The sequence below is a fragment of the Leptinotarsa decemlineata genome, unplaced genomic scaffold (assembly GCF_025532065.1).
Source record: "Leptinotarsa decemlineata unplaced genomic scaffold, Ldec_3_MD MMD2_tig00000035_RagTag_RagTag, whole genome shotgun sequence".
Taxonomy (NCBI): Eukaryota; Metazoa; Arthropoda; class Insecta; order Coleoptera; family Chrysomelidae; genus Leptinotarsa; species Leptinotarsa decemlineata.
Window position 1 is genome coordinate 25781256 of NW_027412540.1, and position 16976 is coordinate 25798231.

The 16976-nt window shown below is 35.9% G+C and overlaps 2 protein-coding genes across 2 annotated transcripts in view; both read left to right on the forward strand.

Moving 5' to 3' along the window:
- Nucleotides 1-16976, forward strand: part of LOC111513279 (uncharacterized) — a 65752-nt gene that overhangs the window by 17634 nt on the left and 31142 nt on the right. The window contains exon 2 of the mRNA XM_074172156.1: nt 6194-6259. Within this exon, the coding sequence (XP_074028257.1) occupies nt 6194-6259 (66 nt within the window). The remainder of the gene's footprint in view (nt 1-6193; nt 6260-16976) is intronic.
- LOC111513280 (putative inorganic phosphate cotransporter) lies at nt 11775-13334 on the forward strand. Its single transcript, XM_023169468.2, has one exon. The coding sequence runs from the start codon at nt 11869-11871 to the stop codon at nt 13276-13278; it is 1410 nt and encodes a 469-aa protein (XP_023025236.2). The 5' UTR covers nt 11775-11868; the 3' UTR covers nt 13279-13334.

The following is a 16976-nucleotide window of genomic DNA, read 5'->3' on the forward strand; positions in this document are numbered from 1 at the left end:
TTTGAAATAGGTTCCATCCCACTATTATGTTTGCACTTAGAAGCAGTAATGAGACTTTCAGATGTCGCAATCTAGTCCAACCAAATCACTTGTTTGGTTACTGATTGTTTTATTATCTGACGAAAATAATAATTTTTTACACTTCGATTGTCTCCAACGCTTGAGCTACTCAATATACAAACTAAGTAGCAAAGTACGGAACTTGAAAAAAATTCTGAAAGAAGGCGTGAGCCATGCAAAATTATTACTTGAAGTATACTAGGAGATTGAATGCTGTTGAAGTTTGTAGTAGTTGTTACGGATGGATAGTTTTCTCCCTTTTGTATCTGAAATAAACTTTTTTGCATGATCTACACATCTGTGTATACAGGATGTAACTGAATAAGTGTATGTTAAGGAGGTGATTCCTCATCGAAAAAAAGATAGGATCTTTCATATAAAGAAATTTCATTGGAGCATCCCTTGTTAAGATACAGGCCCTTTAAGGGGGTACATAAAATTTGTATAACAATTTATTTCACAGGCACTGAGAAAGTTACAATATTGAAATTGACCTGACGTTTTGTACTACCAAAAAGACACTTAGCCAGTAATTTATTGGTTTACCCCATGGTTGTAAGGGGTGGAAAACGCAACCCCTAAAATTCATTTTCAATGTAACTTTGTGTCTTATTATTTGTTTACCATTTAAAAATTTATTTCCGATAGCCTGTTTCATTCTAAACAAAAAATGTCTCTTGGGTTTTTTGCCCAAAATAAACCAGTTCGCAGCAAAAAATTATTTTACGAACAACTACAGAGATACATCGTTATAAATGCGAACTGGATTTATTGTTAATTTGTAGTTAGTACCTGCATTAAACGATTAAAGGGTAATAAACAAAAATAATTTATTAATAACAAAACACACATGTATAAATCATAGTAAATGTTCAATATGTCTACCATCAGACATTACGTATGCGTCTCGACGGCGGAGCATTGAGTCACGTATTCGCTCAAATATTCCTGGAGTCTCGCTGATTACCCTGCACGCATCGATGATGCGGTTTCTTAAGTCCTCTACATGGCGAACAGGAGTACGATAATTCAAATGCTGTAAATGGCTCCAAATAGAGAATTCGAGAGGATTGAGATCCGGGGATCGAGCGGGCCGGTTCTGTGATTCTCCTCGACCTATCTACTGATTTGCATATGTTTCAGTTGTATGCTGACGTGCTACTTGACTGAATTGGGCGGGATCCCCATTATGCATAAAAACATATTCCTTCTGACGCCTAAAGGAACTTCCTTCAGCAGTACTGGATGCACTTCTCTTAAAAAATGAACGTATGCCTTACCATTTAATCGAGGAGGTAGAAAATGAGGCCCAATTAAATCATCCCCAATAACTCCGAGCCACACGTTAATAGAAAATTGTTCTAGATGTGATGTGGTAATTATGATAATCAATAATCTTGTCCCAAGAAAAACTATATTCGTCTGTGAATTCTGTCGCCTTCAAAAAGTCACAATTCCTTCTAAACATTTCCAGCATCCAATTGCAAAATTCAAGACGGTTCGGAAAGTCTCGCGGTATAAGTGTCTGTACTCGGTGCAGATGGTAAGGGTATAAGAAATAATAAGACAAAAAGTTACATTGGAAATAAATTTTAGGGGTTGCGTTTTCCACCCCTTACAACCATGGGGTAAACCAAATAAATTTCTGTCTGAGTGTCTTTTTGGTAGTACAAAACGTCAGGTTAATTTCAATATTGTAACTTTTTAGTGCTTGTGAAAAAAAATTGTTATAGAAATTTTATGTACCCCCTTTAAGGGGCTGTATCTTAACAAGGGATGCTCCAATGAAATTTCTTTATATGAAAGATACTATCTTTTTTTCGATGAGGAATCACCTCCTTGAATGTTTATTTAGTTACACCCTGTATAATATTATTTGAATTCACCTATTTTTACCCTTTCTTTAGAAGTTATTTTGTATTACGGAGAAGAAGAATGCCAAAAGGATTTCGACGAAATGTATTACTCAACTTCCAACTTTGGCATGTTGCCTCTGAACTCATTTATTCATCCAATCGCGAGCATTGAAAATTTAGTCTAACGTTTACAGTGGATAAATCCATACGGAAACTAATGTGAGAAAAACTATCAATTGAGATAAAGATCTTTTAGTTTTATTAGAAAAAAAGTCTCTGTTGGAAAATTGTTGCCCACTGTACATAATTTTGAATGAAGTTACCACCACTGAATTGTTTTGGATGTTTAGTAGCAGTAAATGTGTGAACAAAAAAGACAATGCCACAGGTGATGGATCATTCCAGTTTGAATCACTATTATTAGGTTTTCGGGCGATGATTTGTGGAACGTGCAGCAGCAGCAGGATCGGACCTCTTCTATAGACCACAATAGGACTCTGCTGTAATGGTTTGGCCCGGTTGCAGAAAGTTATATTGAATCACACCTGCTGCTGACCACTATAGAATAACCATGCTCTTTTTTGTGTGGGTTTTCGCCTTTGGTGGGTGCCAGAATGGCTCATTGGTGTCCAACCATCATAGTCCTGCTGTCGCAGAACTTTTCATCACACGATCCGATCCAAAATAGAATCGTTTTGGTTGCGCAAAAGCAATCTCAACCATTCAAATCATGAGGCACCCAGTTTTCGAGCTTATTGCCCTTTCCAATACGTTTCAAACCATCAAAATCCGCATGGGAACTGACGCCCAGATCTTAGCCATCCCACGGACCGTTTGTGATGAGTCAGTCTCCACCAGAGTCTTCTAATACTCGTCCTGAAATACTAAAGGACAACCACTTCGGGGCTGTCTGTCTGTACAGTAGGGAGGGTGAGTGTAGGTTTATAGCACTTAGGCCACATGTGATCCAATGTACATCCTCCCGAGGAGTTGTCCTCCTAGGTCATCGTCCATCCTGTCCTTTCCAGGTAGGTGGACAGGTCACTGGGAGGCATATCATTTATATCGGCAGAGTCGTCAGCAAATTGTACTGTACAATGTTGACGATTGCTGTTGTTGAGGTCGTCTGCGAATAAAAGAAAGAGCATAGGTCCTAGGACGCTACCCTGGGGAACACCGGTGGGAACGACACAGGTTGTAGGGTAGAGGGTCCCAGCCTCCAGTTTAACCCTCACAGTTTGCGTTCTGCAATACAGATAAGATCTCAACCTATCCAGAGATGAGCCACGAATTTCTAGACACAACAGCTTGCTCAAAAGTAAATCGTGATCAACAGTGTCGAAAGCTTGGAACAAGTCGAATAGAAACACTTATCGTTTTTTCATCTCTATCGAGATTAGAAATGTGGATATTATATGTTTGGACCAAGTTAAGTCAGTATTAATAGTCACTCCCAAGTCTTCATGTGAGGACACTGTACGTAACGATTGACCGCTTATTGTATACGTATCACTGACTAATCGAGTTGAGGTCTTCTTGAAGGGAATGATGTTCGACTAAGGCAGTTCCATACAGTTTAGTATCATCGGCATCAAACGACTTGCTGGCCTTTATGTGAAGAGCAAGATCACTGGCATAAACAGCGAAGAGGAGCGGGCCAAGAATAGATCCCTGGGGAACTCCACTTGTGACTTGTGTGTGCGAAGAAAAAGAGTGACCGGCTTTGACCGTGAAAGTTCTATCTGTCATGTAATTTCCAATTCATAGGTTTAGTTGGCCTCGAATATCGTGTATGTCAAGTTTGTGCACCATATGGTGAAGGGCCGAATCAGTAGGCCTTCCTGAAGCTGAAGCTGAAAAAGGCAAGACATTAAAATTTGGAAAAAAATGAACAGCATCAAGGTATAGTGTATACAATACACAAATACAAAAATAACATTAATTATTTCAAATTTCGCGACAATATTGATGAAAAAAAAAAATAAAAATGAAACGTTTATAATTGATAAAGTAACCATTAGAGTATGAATTCTTCAGATTGAAGAATCTCTAATAGCCTCGTTGATACCTCTTAGCACGAGACTGTTTCGTATTAAAAATAACCCAAGATTTATATTTTTGGATTGAAAACACTAATAAAATCTCTGCCTATTTCTCTTGTCACCAAATTTCGTTGGATCAATTTACGAATTTACCATTTACCATGATATTTTAATAGATTATACAGTGCGGACGTGAAAAGTCCTTCCTCTTTTAAATTTTGAACGAGACACTATATGAATGTCGGTCGAAACATAATGTTTGTAGTCGGTCAGAGGGATGGGTTAACAAACACTCAAGACATTAAAAAACGAAATGTATGTAAAACAATAATGAATATAGCACAAACAAATCATTTAACAAAGAGGCTAACTATATCGTAAAATTGCAACAAGAATTAAATTTTCAGTACCAAGAATAACAACTAACATTTTTTTCGTATACCAATGTTATAATTATATAATAATAATAATTATATATAATATATAATAATATCAAAAGTTATTTTGTAAATTACCTTCCACACTGTAAAAATATCTATATTTGAAATATTGTTTCATTCTGATTTTGAACTGATTCAAAAGTAAGACTTCTCAACTAAGACGGAATTTAATTATATAGATTTGAGTTCAAATAATTCATTGTGGAAGTTGGGTATTTCCAATAATTCTTAATGCTTCATTTTGTAATCGAAAAACATTCATTGCATAAGTGGAATCACCCCAGAAAATAATGCCGGAAAAAATTCCAAGTCTATTAGTAGATTCTTGTTATGACTGGACTAATTTAACGTGTCGTCTAGTTGGATTCGCACTAAATTTACGAAACTTACAGTTCATGTATTATTATTACTGCAGACTATAATAGTTTGAGTTTTCACTCTATTCAGCTTAAGCTTGTTGTTAGCTTTAATTTGTTGTTAGCTTAACCTTCAATTTGGTGGATGTAGTGAGAAATAGGTAGCATCATCCGCATGTTACACCATATCATAAGGGTATATGTAAAAGAACAGGCCATTAACGTATATGATCAATAAGAGTGGCCCCAAGACAGACCCCTGTGGGACACCATGTGAATTTTCCCGTATTTCCGGTTTGCCGTTCTTTGAAGATACATGTTGTGTCTTACCGGTGGTCAGAAATGTTTTTCGAGGAGTAGCTCAGGAGGGACACAATCAAAAGCTTTCATAAGGTGACACAAAATTAAAGCAAACAAACGAATAATATCATAATTTGGAGGAAAAATGTATTCGCTAATCATCCCAATTCATTTAAACAAATGCTTAAAGTGTTCATTCACCATACATTTCCTGGCAACACTGAAGTTTGTTTGCCAAATAATTTCTCTCTTAATGGTAGTATAACGTATACTTTAGGTTCCACTAAACCCCACAAAAACATCCAACGGCGTCATATCAGGCGATCTAGCGGACCAGTCTAAAGGACCAAGTTTGCTTATCCACCGTTTTGGATAACTCTCATCTAGATACTTTCGACTATGAGGAGGCACCTCATTTTACTGAAACGTATCATCAGTTGAAGACTCATTTGGTTATGTTACTCATCCAAACTAGTTGATAGACACATGTAATTCCTTAGAATGGCCCAGTAGATCACCTGATATGACGCTTCTTGATATTTTGAGGGGATATGAGAAATCTGAGGCGTGTAATACACAACCGCATGTTTCAGAATTTGTAGAAAAAAGATCAGTTGCTTGGAACGAAATCACCTCTGAAACATTTTATGATGCGAGATTTTTTGAATACGGACCTGTCTTGTAATATAGAGCTGAATTTGTCATTACAGTGACTATAAAAATCGATAGATAAAACTAGAGGTCCGCATTTAAACAATAAAGTTGATGATGAAATGTAATGGACGAAACGTCGCAATGCAAATTGATTCACATCATATTATTATAAATATGAAACAGTCAGTTCCTCTGCCTTTTTTGTATCATTCAAAATGGAGGCGGTCGACGCAAAAAAAATCTTAGACAATCCTACTTTTTGGCGAAAATTTCAAACAAATTCAGTAATATTCTCGATCTGTGAAAAGATTATTTCAGTTCCCCAAAATAGAAAACTTCTGTTCATTACCCGATCTTGTATGTCATTTTTTTTTCGAAATAGCAATAGTGTGGTCAGTTTGTCAGCTAAAAAAAGGCCTGTATTTCAATGTTCATATAATACCATAATATGAGTTCTCCGTCCTTTATTTTACGTTTTTTTTCAGATATTTCTACTTCAGATGAAAAACATTTTTTCAAAAGGTGGGAAGGAGAAAAAAGCGACAGGAGAGGTGAGTCGAAAATATTATTTTTCTACACCCGTACTCTAACAATACACTTATATGACCATAATCCGTTTCATAATGATATCCATTATGATACAGATTTTTCATAACGATACAGATTATCAACCAATAGAAACCCATAATTTTTCAATCAAGAATCCTGTTCCTTTGTTTGTCCTAGATTCTAACCTAAGTAACTAATTGCTTTATTTGTCAAAATCAGTTTTCATATTACCTACCTATATTATTTTCCGACTCCAATATTTTTAAAAGATCAGAATAATTACAGTTGTTATATTCAATATAAATATAATTAGAATCTTTATAGTTTTCATATATCCATGATAATACCATTAAGTTTGTGTTTTTTAAAAAAAAATATGAGTTAATTACTGTGAATGTGTTCAATACAAATATAATATTTATAGTTTTTCATTATTTATCGGGTTTAGAAAAAATAACGTATGCAACTCTCATGTAATGGTTATTAATACACTCGCATATACCATACAAAACTCGCCTTCGGCTCGTTTCGTATCCCGGTTAATGCTCGTGTCTTAATAACCATCATTACGTGATCGTTGCATAATATACTATTTCAATATCGTCGGAAATACATTGTGTATTAGACACGTCTGAAGAAGCTTGTTATAGTAACAATTCACAAAATCGTAACACGTGCAGCGAACTCAAAAACTGAAATTAGCAACTATTTCCATCTAATTATTGAATAATTTTATGTTTTTACAACAATTTTTATGTTGTTTTAATAGTGTTTAGTAGTTATACTATTTCGTAGTAGAAGTAGAACATGTAAATATGAATTTTCAATTCTCATAGAAAGAAAAACCCCTCCAGAAGCAGTTATTGAAAACTTCACGGTACGGTATGTAGGATCTGGGATCTCCAGAATAAAATTATCCAGAACCCAGGGTCCCAGGTATTAAACAATCGATTTGATATTGAATCTGATTCGTGAATCAATTATTTATCATATACAATTTTCTGAAGCAATTTAACCTGTTACATTCAATTTAGGAATATCCGACAAATTATCTACTGTTCGATAAAACTGAAGAAGCGTAGGTTCCATTCTTTTATTCTCCTTCTAAATATTCCACGTTTCGACTCCTACATATGAATGAAAAACGTCCAAAAACTCAATAATTAACACGTTTCATGCTGTCGTAGTGGTTTGTAGGCGGGAGTTCTTAAAATCCCGAAGTTTTTGAATAAATTCAATTCATTCTACTGCCTCTTCAAACGAAAACGCCATTTAAGGAAGAACAATAAAAACGCCATAAATTTTGAAAGTGTGGCAATCGCTTAATATCAATTTTTGTTGTTTTCACCAAAGTTGATAATGGTTATTTATGCATCAGGTAAAATACGGATATGATTATCATGCCATCATGCCAACTAAGTAGGTAAAATACTGGGTGATATACTGAAAGAAAACACACTAGGTATACTTAGTTCAAGTAAACGATATACAGCAATATATATATATATATATATATATATATATATATATATATATATATATATATATATATATTACAATGTAAGTTTTCACGGATGGTAGAATATGATGTGTTGTTTTTCCGGGTGTTCATCCGTTGTGTACTATTCGATAGTCGACGTTTCGCCATCATCTCAGATGGCATTATCAAGGCGAGTTACTGCTTCGCTTCGAGAGGTGTAACTGATGTTAGGTTCTTCTTGTGGTGTTTTTATATGGTTTCGCTTGCGTAAGTTGTATGGATTTGTTACCTGTTTTTCCACCTAAGGGTTGTTGATGGCTTTTGGCGGTTCTCCTACCTGCGATGGTTCATTATCAATTTGTGGTTGTCTTTGGTGGTTGTTTTTAATTATTGTTTTCCAAATCCTTGGGATGTGAGTCATCCCTTTTGTTGATGAGGTCTTGCTTTTCGATTTCGATAGCTTCCCTGATTTGTCGAATTCTTGGGTTTTGCACCTGTGCTATCTGTTTTGTGGACTCAAAATTAATCTTGTGACTTGTTTGTAGATGGTGTTGAAAGAGGGCAGAGGAGGTTTGTTTTGTTCTTATTGAGTTTTTGTGCTCCTGGGTTCTAGCAGATATACGTCTGTTGGTCTGACCGATATATTGTTGACCACAGTCCTCGCATGTGATGCTATATACTCCTTGGTTTTCTAGGGAAATTCTCTCTTTCGGTCTGGGCAGCCAACTGGATATCGTTTTGTGCGGTTTGTAGGTTGTCCGGATGTTTTTACGTCTTAGTATTCTCCCGATTTTGTCGGTCACACCTTTGACATAAGGTAGTGTCACAGATTGTCTGTCGTGTGGAGAGCCTTCTGTCGATCTAGTGGGTGTTTTTTTGGTTCTTCTTTGTCTGTCGATGACCTTTTGAATGATCTTTGGTCCGTAGCCATTTTGTCGCAGAGCCTTTGTTGTCTCCCTCAATTCTGTTGCCCTGTTTGTTGGTTCTGTTAGGCAGAAACTGCGGGATATTAACGTGTTGGCTACGGATTGTAGCTGGGTAGGGTGGTGGTGTGATGCTGCTTGTAGGTAGCGGTTGGTGTGTGTGGGTTTTCGGTAAACTGTATAACCCAAGTTGCCAGTTGGTTTTCGTGTTATAAGTAGATCTAGGAAAGGTAGCTGCCTGTTCTCCTCTCTTTCGGTAGTGAACTGGATGCGGGGATGGATGTTGTTCAGGTAGGTCACAAACCGGTCTAGTTCTTGTTTTCCGTGGGGCCAGATGATGAATATGTCGTCTACATATCTTTTCCACAGGGTTGGTTTGAGGCGAGCGTTGTTAAGTGCTTCTTTCTCGAAGTGCATCATGAACAGGTTTGCGATCACGGGCGATAGGGAGGAACCCATCAGTCCACCGTTTTGTAAATTTGTCGTGAGTGTCATACCAAGTTTCGTCCAAATAGAATAATTGCCGTTATTCTTGTCTATATTTAGTTATTTGTTCTGATTATTTGTTACGCAATTTCACTATTCTTCTCCTTTACATAACTGCTTGACATTTGGTTATTATTTTAAATCCAAATCCTAGTTTCTTTATCCAATTTTGAAGAGTTTTGTCACAGCAGTTCACCTTATGGCCGTAAGTATTGAATTTCTTCCTTATGTTTTCAGTGGAAGGAATCTCATTGCTTTTGTAACAGTCGTATGTTGTTTTTTCAATGATTTTATCAGATGCACATCTGAAGGTTTTGGTAATCCCGTAACACATCGAGTCTTACGTTCATAATATTTGTTTTTGACTATTTTACGTACAGTTGAAAAAGGCATTTCGATCAAATCTGATGTTGCTTGTAATAGTTTGTTTCCCTCGAAACCAAACTTGAGATGTAGATTCTCATATACATTGAAATATATTCTTTGTCTTCAAAATTCAAATACATCCAAATCTCATTCACTGGTATCTCTTTTTCACATTGTTCACCATCGCTATTGGAATCATTACACTGGAAAAAGTCTGCGTTGTTACTACACTAATTATTACTATTAATACTAGTCCAAGTACGCCACATTTTGAATAGATAACAAAAATTTCAAGTAATTATAACTGCACCATTATCGAATTTCAACACTCAAATCGCGATTAGTTCCTGAACTGAACACGACGACTATAACCATCCCCGCATTTCCCGATTTCTATTTGTCACCGTAACATGGCTTCAAATTTAATTTTATGACTCTTGAACCAATCATAAAACTCGGTTAGTAAAAGTTATCCAATACGAACCCCCATGATGAATTTTCGCCATCTACGAACTGCAGCTTTAAGGGATTCGTCGGTAGTTAACAGAAGACCCGTGGAGGTACTAAGCTGAGGTCTGTACTTCGATTGTACAGATGTAATGATATGATTGTCATTGACATAATTATCAATCTGGTCTTTCAGTATCAATTTCACCACTTTAGAAAGACAAGGGGAATTGTAATTGGTCTCAGGTCACTAAGGACTACAGATGAGTTACACTTAGTCAGAGGGATAACCAATCCATCCGTTCAGAATTTTGGAAATTGGCAACTGGTAATGATAGAGTATGAGAAAAATGAGATGATTTATCAAAAGAGAGTGTCAATGAGATTCATCATTCTGATGGATTTTTTAAGAACAAAACACAAGCACTACAGGAAAACCCTAAGAGTGCTGCTTTTGCGAAAGTAGCGATCCAGGAGATTTAATTCATTTGAAAAAAAAAACGTTCTTAGGAAGTTTGTTCCACATAAACGGAGTTCTCCAGATGAAAGACTTCTTGAACAGTGAAGTTCGAGGTGTGTAGAGTTGAACTTCAATACGATGAGCAGCCACAGTCCGTCGCGTATTTCTGATATGTACTGCTAAAATAAAGTATATTTAAAATATTGTCCATCAACGTTTAGACATAAGTATTTTAGGAACTTCCTTTGCACGCTCTCAATTGATGTTTTTGGTAGGTGTAAACTGGATTCAAACTTTTGAGAAGCAGCCTTTGCAATTTCAGCGACGTGATTGTGCCAAGACATATTGGTGTTCATTTTGACCGCCAACAAACTTATCGAAGCAGAAAATGGAATTGTCTGACCTGACATTATTATATCCGTTTCGGAGACATTCATCTTTTTGGAGAAAACCAGACGCCTAGGTTTTTGTGTCATTGGATCGAACTTGGTTGATTTAACCCCAATTGGATATTATTTATAGATCCTCCATAAGATATGCAACAACTCCCCACACATGATCATTGGGTCCGAGAATCAGGTGCTCTGAGCAAGTGCGGTGAGCCAAGAATGACGGCCTTCTGCATCTGTCCGGCTAAGATTTCTGCCTTAGTGCGGCAAGCCGGCATGATTTCAAGATTCGAGACTAGAGAGGGCATTATTCCACCAAGGACCCCAGTAATCAGAACAACCATCTTGACAGAGTGATCTGGATAGAGTCTGCGAAGTTTGAAGAGAAAATTTCGATATTTTATCCGTTTCTCCTCCTCTTTTCAGACGTTATTCGTCTCGCCAGGAGCTGAAAACTCCACGACAAATATCGTCTTGCTCTGGTGGTCGAGAAGGACCACATCAGGCTTATTAGCTTGCATGAGCCTGAGGGTGGGGAACGTATAGTTCCAATAAATTTGGCACTTCACGTTCCCCACTCTTAGGGCCGCGTTACGTCGATGGATTCAGGCCGAGACCGTATATGCTGGACATGCTGATAGCAAGTGCATTAAGGTCCCAAGCGCTTCGCGGCAGGTCCTGCACCTTGTGTCAGGAACCTCTATACCCATCACGCGGCTGCGGTAGACTAAGGTGTTGAAGACACCATCCATGATGAACCCCTCAGTTTCCGACTTCAGCCCACTCGACCTGAGGAAAGCAAAAGTTAGGCGCTTTGATAAGTCAAATTCTCCAGCAACAATAAATTTGTATTATTTTCATTTTGATTATCATTGTTAGTATGATTATTACATGCAAGTATCCTTTTAGCTACTTTAATCAAAGGGGTTAGTCAAGACGTACAGGGCAAGTACGTAGTACGTAGTTACAGAAAAATGTCAGCTGACGTTTTGTTGACAGTATCGCATCTAATCATAAATCAATCGTCCAATATGCTGATGTAACTAGAAGTTGGAGTCATATGGCTTTTAAGCCACTCTATTGTGTTTTTGGAAATATTACCATACCCCAGCGATATGTTATGGTCTTCATGATGCAACTAGCTTTGCTAAACGCTTACCACTTACGAGTTGTTCTGAATATCGCTATAACCGAAATGATCATCCCTTCAAATCAAACCGAAGACGTGGATGCCTGTCCAGAGTACGTTTATGAGGCAGTAGAAATGATGGGAGGTATGTTCGATTGGCCAAGTTGGATAGAATCCATGATCCTCTATGCATTCTATATCGGTTATATCTTCAGTCACATACCTGGGGGCTGGATAGCGGACAAATTGGGAGCGCGACATGTCATGGGGACTTGTATGCTGTTATCTATAATAGTTACTTTTTTGTATCCCTTGGCCATTCAGAAGGGAGGTTATATAGCAGCTATAGTTTTGAGAGTGTTTTTGGGATTGTGCCAGGGTCCTCTACTTCCAACTGTCTCGACTTTCATTCAGTGCTGGGTGCCACCTGAAGAGAGAGCTTTCCTGGGAGGAATTGCATTCGGAGGTTCGAATATGGGAACTGTAACTGGAAGCATATTTACTGGCATCATAATCAAGGAGACAAACAGCTGGAGCACGCCTTTTTACATATGGGGTGCATTGAGCCTGGTGTGGTACATATTTTATCTGTTCATGGTGTTTTCGAAACCGCAGACCCATCCGTACATATCAGAAAAAGAGTTGAAGCTGGTGGTAGCTACCATAGAACCGAAGAAGGAGTTTCGTGTGCCTTGGTTGAAGATTAGCAAAAGCCTACCAGTTTGGGCTTTGTTGGCGGGACAGTTCGCTCACAACTATATATTCTTCACGTTATTCACCAACTTACCGAAGTATTTGAAGGAGATTCTCAAAATGAATGTGGAATCGAATGCGGCTGCAACTGCGCTTCCGTTTTTGGCCCTTTGGATATCCAATATTGTGTTCGCTTATATCTCGTCATTCCTGACGAATCGGAACTTTCTCACTATTATACAAGCCAGAAAAATGTGGACTGCCTTTTCCTTAATAGTTCCTTCTATCATCCTTGTTTTAACCGTATATGTCGGGTGCAGTAGAGCAGTAGCTATTACACTCTATACTGTCGCATTATTTCTGGTTGGCCCTTTTTTCTCCGGGATGAAAGTGAACGTGAACGATTTAACGACACATTATGCCGGTACGATTATGGCTGTAGTGAATGGATTAGGCGCCATAGCAGGAATATTGGGACCATTCATTGTTGGAGCTTTGACTACAAAACATACATTACAAGAATGGCATATTGTGTTTTGGATAATGCTGTCGTTTTCCGTTATTTTATCCATAATCTATTGTATATTTGCCAAAGCAGATCGACAAGAATGGGATTTTCTGGACGAAGAGCCAATAGAGGAAACATGAATATATAATATGTGTATAATATATCTGGTATTAAACATTTTTAAATTGGAAAGAAGTTGCGTTTTAATTTAGAATTAACTTTCAGGTAGGACCTTCTTGACAATTATTCTGGTTGCTGGCCGAGAGTCAGCTGCATTGACATGAGGTTACAGATGCTATCCCTAGAGGAATTGATGAAAACAACGCTACCATTCTGATACTTTGAGATTAAACCAAAGGATCATTAGGAACAGATATCAGAGGGTAGTATATGAAAATTAGATATCTGGGTATTTCTTACGAAATTTCAAAATTTGAGTCATAATTAAAATATCTTTTTTTAATGGAATTTTCTTTTTTTTGTTGCTGAAATCAATAAAGTAGCTTGAAGAGATTTATTTAGAAGTCTTGGTCTGCCATTTTTTTGTCTATATTCCCTTAAAACTAAATATTTAAAAAAATAAAAATGAGGGAATGATTAACAGGGTGAGGGAATGATTTATTATTATTTTCAGATAAAAAACAAAGAATAATAAACAAAATTATGTAATTCTTATGAAATGAAACAAGATATATCTTATTCTGAAGAAGAACAACTAAAAAACTTTGTACTTATAGTCGATATAAATAACTCAAAAAATTAACAAATATACTATTAAAAAGGTAATAAATGTTTTTTCTATCTTCAAACTTACAAGTATTTATTTTTAATCATTGTATCTAATACTCTTCATAACTTTAAACTTCTTCTTATATATTCAAGTAACAATAATAATCATTATTGTTGATTTTTTCTTGCGTTAGTTTTTATTCTTTGAGATCAAATTAATCAGTCTTAATTTTCGCATCACTCTCATCTATCTCTGTTATAACATAATTTCCCTTCTTAACTAACTTTGGCGTCTTTATTTTCTGTATCACGTCTTCCCAGCATCAGTTAAATATTGGCATGCTGTATGCATTGGCCAATATTTCGTGCATTAACATTTTGACAAGTAATCCAAAAAGGTCTGAATCTGCAAAAGGTTGATAAACTTATCTTATAATTAACTGTGCTTAAACACTGTTGATGTAAACTATGCAGTGATCATATAAAACACGCTTTTGTTGTGTTTTACCTTCGTTGGATTTTAAATAGTTATTTTTACCCGGTAACATCCTTGAATTTTCATCTTTCTCCAAAAATTCAACTACATCGTCTTTGATACTAAGCATTTTAGTGCTTATTTTGCGAGGTTTTTGTCTTTTGGAAGTATCATTTTTGAAAAAAGGTTTTGATTCATGAAGTAACTTTATTTCTGGAGTGATTTGAATTTCAACATTTCGTAATACATTTTTTTAAATGTTTCTTTCCAAGACCATTGAAACTTATCTCTAGGTCTCTTGTTAACGCCTCGCTGAAAAGTAATTTCTTCTTCACAATCTCGAGAACTTTCATATTTCCTTTTTACCTTTTCTTGTATTTTTCAGTTAATTTCACTGCATTTTCAATTTTTTTTCCAAATTTACAATTTTTGCATACAAAATAGCTCGGCGCCTTTTATTTTTATACACTTTACTATTTTCTTTCCATTGTTTTATTTTCCAAAAATTCGGTATTGTTTTTCATTTTTCCTCCCCTTTTTCTATCTTACTCTTATTTTTTTTCTGCAGCACTCAACCTCATTGGCCGGGTCATTTTGCTACCATATACTTGTAACTGGTTTTAATTAAATACCATATAATACCAGTTGCTAGAAATAAATAAAAAATCTAAAAGAAATATAGAATACTTTATGAATCATTCCCTCATCCCTCCGTCATTTCCTCACTCCCAAATATAGTGAGGGAATGACCATGAGGGAATGACGAATTTTAACTAAAGCTACGAGAATGCCGGTACATAACCTCAATTTGTTGTTTACATTTCGAATATGCATATTACTCCCAAAAACGCATACAAACAATAAATAATATATATATATATATATATATATATATATATATATATATATATATATATATATATATATATATATATATATATATATATATATATTCAATTCCTTCAAAGACAACTCATTTGACATTACTTAAATTCATTTATCAACTTATTAACAAAAATTATACAACAAAACTCTTTCTTCTGGAGGCAACTGTAACTCTTTGATTAATTGCACCAGCGGCAAATGCCAAGTCTACTTCTTCTTCAAAATTTAATAAATTGACAAGTGATGTGTTTCTTACCTAAGATCACCACGTTCATTCTCAAATTAAAAAAAAACATTTTATGAATATTTCTCATTTAACGTATATATTTTGTAGCTTTCACTTACTTCATATGTCTTGTAATTTTACAGTTGTTACGTGTTTTTATCATGATCACAACGTTCATATTTTAATTTTAACTCAACTCAATTGCGACCAATCTCACTAACATTGTAAGTATCCGTCTGTTAACTTAAGTTCTGTATTAATTCAAAATCTATCATCTTAGCTCCCTGATGATGACAATAACCATTGTCGAAATATTGGAAATATAATGTTATAAGAGTACACTTGCGCTTCGCTGCTATCCCAAATAACTCCAAGGAATTGTTCGTAACTAGTCAGCAAAGACTACCTCTCTCTCTCTCTATATACATATATATATATATATATATATATATATATATATATATATATATATATATATATATATATATATATATATATATATATATATATATATATATATATTTATATATATACTTGGAATAATTCAGAGTTACGAGTAGGACTCGTAACTCTGAATAGGATTATTGGACCTGGAAAATGAAATACAATAGCACTTATCGACATTCAGAGACATTCCATTATTTTGTGACCAGTTGATCAATTCGTTCAGATCAGATTGAAGACATTTACAGTCTAGGTTGGTTTTGATTGGCATATAAATTTTGAGGTCATCAGCGAAGAGAAGATATTTAGTGGCGAAAGTTTAGAGCTATATCATTAATAAAAATATTAAAGAGAAGTGGACCCAGATGTGATCCCTGCGGGACGCCCGATGTAACCTGAATATCACTGGACATGTGGTTTTGAATTTTTACCAGCTGTTTTCTATCAGATAAATAACTGTTTAACCAACATGTTAACCAAGTTGGAAAACCTGTTACTTGAAGTTTACTAATCAACAAATTGTGGTTGACTCTATCAAAGGCCTTACTGAAATCAGTAAATTGTATCAATTTGAAGGCCTTTTTCTAGGTCCTTGGTGATGTCTTGTTGATATACCAATAAATTTGATGACCTGCAGCAAATTCATGTTGATTTTCATTTAGCATATTTTTGCAATGCCACGAAAGATAGTGCATAAGTAAAGATTCGAAAAGTTTTGAAATTGTAGTTTGTATGGTAAGTGGTCTTTCAGGTCACATGGTAAGAGTACGGCTCTGCCGAACTCTAAGAACCTGATTCGGTCCCCAGCGGGGCAGGCACAAAGTATATGCTCTGCTGTTTAATCATTTTCCAAACAGAGGCGACACACACTGTCTTCCCACAGTCCAAGTTTCTGCATATGATGATTCAAGTGACAGTGACCTGTAAGAAGGCCTGTTAGACATCGTAGTCCATCCCTACTGTAGTCCAACAACTGTTTGGTATCAAGTTTCGAAGGGCGAATAAACGCCTTGGAGTGAGCCAATCCTGGAAGATTCTGCCACCTCTGTATGTGTGGACTTCCTGGACGTGTCTCAAAC

What these genes read in the sequence shown, in the direction of transcription:
- LOC111513280 (XM_023169468.2), top strand. Translation starts at nt 11,869, where the DNA reads ATGGCTTTTAAGCCACTCTATTGTGTTTTTGGAAATATTACCATACCC.